The sequence below is a fragment of the Rhinopithecus roxellana genome, chromosome 10, assembly GCF_007565055.1.
Source record: "Rhinopithecus roxellana isolate Shanxi Qingling chromosome 10, ASM756505v1, whole genome shotgun sequence".
NCBI classification, from domain to species: domain Eukaryota; kingdom Metazoa; phylum Chordata; class Mammalia; order Primates; family Cercopithecidae; genus Rhinopithecus; species Rhinopithecus roxellana.
In genome coordinates, this window is record NC_044558.1 from 13,221,368 (window position 1) to 13,227,367 (window position 6,000).

The 6,000-nt window shown below is 47.5% G+C and overlaps 1 protein-coding gene across 2 annotated transcripts in view; it reads right to left on the bottom strand.

The window, feature by feature from the left end:
* The window catches only part of LRP6 (LDL receptor related protein 6), a 157,940-nt gene extending 152,977 nt beyond the window's left edge, over positions 1 to 4,963 (bottom strand). Inside the window, exon 1 of one of the 2 annotated variants that reach the window (XM_010370998.2) lies at positions 4,648 to 4,779. In XM_010370998.2, the coding sequence (XP_010369300.1) occupies positions 4,648 to 4,702 (55 nt within the window). In that variant the 5' untranslated portion in view covers positions 4,703 to 4,779. Of the gene's footprint in view, positions 1 to 4,647 lie in introns of both variants that reach the window. The other variant, XM_030939468.1, reaches the window with a different exon arrangement.
* Between the last annotated feature and the right edge of the window lie 1,037 nt (positions 4,964 to 6,000).

Below are 6,000 nucleotides of genomic sequence, written 5' to 3' on the forward strand. Positions count from 1 at the left end.
GGTTACACAGCAAATTCAGAACCATAACTTAATTCTCCTGATTCCCACTCCAAAATTTGTTCTACTTCCCCAAGACTGTATAATATCTGATTTTAACGGAAGAAAAGGATCACTTCTATAGAAATACAAGATGCGAAACATTAGTGGTTTGTTCCAACAATATTTATCACCAGTCCACCAAAACAAAAAAAAGTAACAAATACTTTTTATATAACAAGCCTCCTCAAAAAAGCTAAGAAGGCCAGGCGCGGTGGCTCACGCCTGCAATCCCAACACTTTGGGAGGCAGAGGTGGGTGGATCATCGGAGGTCAGGAGTTCGAAACCAGCCTAACCAATAGGTGAAACCCCGTATCTACTAAAAATACAAAAATTAGGCCGGGCGTGGTGGCTCACACTTGTAATCCCAGCACTTTGGGAGATCAAGGCGGGTGGATAACTTGAGGTCAGGAGTTCAAGACCAGCCTGACCAATATGGTGAAACCCTATCTCTACTAAAAATACAAAAATTATCCAGGCATGGTGGTGTGCACCTGTGGTCCCAGCTACTCGGGAGGCTGAAACACGAAAACTGCTTGAACCCAGGAGGCAGAGGTTGCAGTGAGCTGACATCATGCCACTGCACTCCAGCCTGGGCGACAGGGTAAGACATCGTCTCAAAAAAAAAAATACAAAAATTAGTCAGGCATGGTGGCAGGCGCCAGTAGTCTCAGCTACTCAGGAGGCTGAGACACAGAATCGCTTGAACCCAAGAGGCGGAGATTGCAGCGAGCCGAGATCATGCGCACTGTACTTCAGCCTGAGCGACAGCAAGACTCCGTCTTAAAAAAAAAAAAAACAAAAGCTAAGAAATAGTATTTCACAGATTACACACACCAATGGTATTCCAAAACCTATATTCTTATCAAAAATACTTCCTGCAGAAAATCAGATATTATTTTTTCTAATCAGTACCTGAATGGAACTAAGAGAATGGTAAGGATGGCAACCTAAACCGTGAGGCCCATTAGATTAGGGAACACATTTGTTTTGCTCATCAGTACCAGAGGCTGATATATAGGAGGTATTGCATACATATTTGCTAAAGAATGAATAATAAATCCCTGCCCATCTTTAATTAACCTACCTTTATTAAATTACAGTATCTCTGAATCTGAGTTTCCCCACTTACAAATAAAGTGGTGAGGCTCAAATGACCAAGATCCCTTTCACTTTTAAGAACGTGTGAATCTGGCCGGGCACACTGGCTCACACCTGTTAATCCCAGCACTTTGGGAGTCCGAGGCAGGCAGATCACCAGGTCAGATCGAGACTATCCTGGCTAACACAGTGAAACCCCGTCTCTACTAAAAAATACAGAAAAATTAGCCAGGGGTGGTGGCAGATGCCTGTAGTCCCAGCTACTCAGGAGGCTGAGGCAGGAGAATGGCATGAACCCGGGAGGTGGAGCTTGCAGTGAGCCGAGATCGCGCCACTGCACTCCAGCCTGGCCAACAGAGCGAGACTCCATCTCAAAAAAAATAAATAAAGAATGTGTGAATCTGCACCTGTAATCCCAGAACTTCGAGAGGCGGAGGTGGGAGGATCACTTGAGCCCAGGAGTTTAAGACCATCCTGGGCAACATAGCAAGACCCTGGCTCTATAAAAATTTAGAAGTTAGCCAAGTGTTATGTCACAAAACTGTGGTCCCAGCTACTTGGGAGGTTGAGGTGGGAGGATCACATGAGCACAGGAGGTCCAGGCTGCAGTGAGCTGTGATCATGCCACTGCACTCCAGCCTAGGCAACAGAGCAAGACCCTACCTCAAAAAAAAAAAAAAAAGCAATTCATGAACCTGGCCAAGCATGGTGGCTCACACCTGTAATCCCAGCACGTTGAGAGGATCACTTGAGGCCAGGAGTTGGAGACCAGCCTGGGCAACATATCAAGACACCCCCACAGCCACCCCATATCTACCAAAAATTTGGGGCATAGTGGCACGTGCCTGTAGTTCAGAGCTTTGGGAGGATGAAGCAGGATCACGTAAGCCCAAGACTTTGAGACTGCAATGAGCTGTGATCACACCACTGCACCCCAGACTGGGTAATGAAGCAAGACTATGTCTCTTTAAAAAAAAAAAAAAAGAAAAGAAAAAATTGTGAACATTATACAAACTAAATCTCAAATCCTGAAAGCATTTGAGGGTATGCCCCTGAACAAACAAAAATTATAACAAAAAGTAACATTAACAAGGCATTTTATACTATTTCATTTAAAACACCCAATAACCCTGCAAACTAGTCAGGTATCATTATCCACATTTTACCAGTAAAGAAACTGAGACCTAGAGAAGTGAACTAGACCAGAACCACAAAGTTAAGAAGTTGTGACACTTGGGCTTTAAATCCAAGGTTTTAGTATTGAAATTCCCCAGTCTTTCCTTTATAACTTGTCATGTGATGATACAGATAAGGACACAGCACTAACAGTATTCCCTGGCTTTCTGCTATTGATTCAACAGGCATGCAGGATAGAAGGTCTCCCAAACTCTCACAATACCCCATCACACCTAGTCAATGTTAAACCTCCAATTCTTTGTAGGAAAAAAAAAAATGATCTAAATGCAACAAATCAATCAGATTTTTCTCATTAGAGCCCATGGTTGACTACATATCTTTACTGTAACAGAAGATGACATTCTCAAATAATGAATTCTCAATTATGAACAAAAATATTTTACATCAAAAGGCAGTTTTACTTCAAATAATATGTACTCACAGCTAAGTACAGTACTGTTACATATTAGAAGACCACCTTACACATATTTTGCCACATTTAAAACGAGAGCTCCACTTCTGAAAACTTTGCTAGTGGAAACAAGACAATTTAAACTATTACCTCTTTCAGGTCTTGTTACATAAACAAGTGCAACCTATCTAAATTCGAATAATGAACAAACCCAGCTCTGGTCTCAAAGCTAGCGTTAAAAGAAACAAACGGCATTTACATCACACATTTCTCCTCCAAGAAATACAATCCAGAAACATCCCAAGTTGTAAGTTTCCCCACGACTCTAACCAATCAGATGGTTCTCATATTTGTCAATCCTATTAACCTTATGTCTTAAATACATATTCTTATGTCAAATACAGTTGTTTCTAACAGCTATAGCAAAACCCCTTTCAATACAGTATACCATAATAAAATAAGTATATACTTATTAAACCTCTCCAGTACATAACACTTCATTAAATTTTCTGCCACAAAAATCTAATGAGCACTACCTTTTCTGGGGTTTACATGTGGGAAAACTTCGTAATACGCTTACAGTATCAAGTGTAAGTAATATAACATGCAAACACAATGCTGCATTACTATAGAGTAACTGAAGAAAGTATTTCTCCTCCTCCAAAAAAAAGTCATTCTTATCCAAAATACATATCCACAGTACACACAAAAATATACACCTGTCATAGACTATTAGGTACTACTAGAGTTCGGTAAACTTAATTAGTTTGGAGGACTTAACAGAAGTTTAGCTTGTTAACACCTAAAAATCTCCAGCGACCAGCGGTCCCACGCCTGAAAAGAACTTACCATGAACGCCAGTCAGAATTTTAACAAACCAAAACTACAAGCCACCGTATCGAAAAGCAGTACTTAAATTCCTCTGCTGGTAAAAATGCTCCACAGCCATCTCAAGTTCAACACTGAGTAGTTTTGAGAAGAGCTGCCGAAGGGCCGGTCAAAAATCTTTGTGAACTGTCACAAAAGTCACAGAGCATGTGTCAGCTCTGCAGTGCGATTCAAAACATCATGGGACACTCGAATTCAAGCGATTCCCAGAGCAAATTATCTAGAACAGCCTATGCAATTTACCAAAGTGCCAAGCAGTCCCCAGGGGAGCAGAGCAAATTATCATTTTGGTCCCAGGACCGGCTCCTCTTCACACGAGGATGAATTTCCCTAGTAGTGCCAACTGTACGCTTGCACACTCCGAAAATAGGGGCAAGCCGTGAATACCAGAGGTTACAAGGGCAATGTTTTGTTTTATTATGGACTGAAGCTCAGAATGTTCCCAATGCTGAAACGCTCGACCTATAACCCCAGAGTCACTTTCCAACTGCGTTCTCACTCAGGATCATTATATCCCAAACGGAAGCCAATTATTACCTGTAACAAGGCCTGGAAAAAATAGTAAGAGGGCTTTAAAAGTTCAACTAAGAAACACCGAAACGGGGTGGGGAGTGGGTGGGGGGGCTTCGATGGATAAGGTCAACCTTCAAGCATCTCGGGCTCAAACATTTTAAAAGCCAAAATACGTACAAAGACCCTCTTCCCTGAAAGACCCCAGGCAGAGAGAGGCACACAGACATTCAGTCATCCCGACAGAATGGGGTGCCAAAGGTTCCCTAAGATCAGCAGCCGGGATCGAGCCTCCGATGTGTCCGGGAAAGGTCTGGGAGGCCAGGCCAGGTCCGCATTGTGGTCGGGCGGTGCGCGCAGCCCCTGCTCCCAGGCCCCTTTCTCTCCCCCTCCCCACGACCAGGCCTCTCCCCGCTCCTCTCCCCTTCTCCCTCCCTCCGTCCCTCTCCTCCCCCTAGACACAGAAAACAAGGCCACCTCCCCTCGAACCCCACCAACTTTCCAATGCCCCCACTCTTCCCACCTCTCAGGAGCACACAGAAGCTGCAGGCCAGGAGGCTCCTCAGGACGGCCCCCATCTTCCCTTCTCGCGTTCTCTTCTCTCACCGGCGAGGGGTGGCCAGAAGAGGGGGAGGCGAGGAGCCGCGGCGGCCGCCGCAGCGGCAGGGCTGCACGCTCATGCTTCCCAGCTTCCCAGCGAGAGAAGAAAGAAAGGGGCACGTCAAGGTTCCGCGCGCGCCGCCGCCGCCGCCCTCTCTACCGCGCCGCTCGGCCCCGGGCTCGCGCGACGCTAGCGTCTGCTTCCATCCCGCCACCTCCTCCCCCGGCGCCCCGCTTCCCCCGCGCAGCTCCTCATTCAGCCTCTGCCTCGCGCAGCGGCGCAGGGATACGGTCGGCACCGCCTCCTAGGATCGCCGCGGCCGTGTCCCTGCGCGCAACGAGCCCCCTCCCCCGGCCCTGCCTCCCGCACGGCCAGGGAAAGGAGTCGGCAGCCGCACGCACGGCCTCTGGCTGAGACCCCGGAAGAGGTTCCGGGGTAGCAGAGGCGAACTGAGAGGGAAGGCCTCCTCCCGGTGGCGCATTCCTGCGGGATTCTTTCCCGGACCGGCCGCTTCGGCCCTCCGGGCGGAGGGCGTGAGGCGACGTCGAACAACATTGGAGCCGGCGTGGTCGGGACTACTTTCTGCGGCTCGGCCAGGCAGCCGTCTGCCCGGCTCTTTGTGCGGCCGCCGCCGGCGGAGCCAGGTGGGGCTCCGGGCTCGAGCCCCCAGCCGCCTGGGACTACCCAGCCGCGGTGAACGCGCGGGGAGCCACGGCGGATCCCGTTGCGGGGTGATCAGCTCCGTCTTCGGGGTTGGAAATCGGTTTCAGCATCCTTTACTTGGGAGGGGCGGAATTTTTGAACGCAAGTTACACTGGCTTTCAACGTGGATCTGGTGAAGGATATTAAAACGCCAGTTCAAAACTGAGATTATTTTTCTCCCGCCTTCCCAGAAATACAAACTACCCCCAGAATTAAGCCCGACCAGCTAAATGTTTCTAAACTGGCAGATAAAATTCCAAGATAAATGCGTCAAAACCTAAGACAGAGCAAAGGGACAATTGGACAAGACTGTTTAGGATTTTACAAGTTGCATATAATAACGAATGTTTGGCATGCTTTAATTATCAATTCTCAGCTTGAGAAGGAAAAGATTCCCCCAGAATCTCAGACTGTGCACAACCTCTGCTACTCCCAGTGCACTGGGCATTCAGGAGTAATGGCCCAGACGCCCCTGAAATCACCTGCCAGGCTTCAGTCTGGGCAGACGCGCTCCAAGAGTTAACCCTAATGGAGCCATCAGATGCATCCTGCCCAGCTGTCACACGCCCTTAC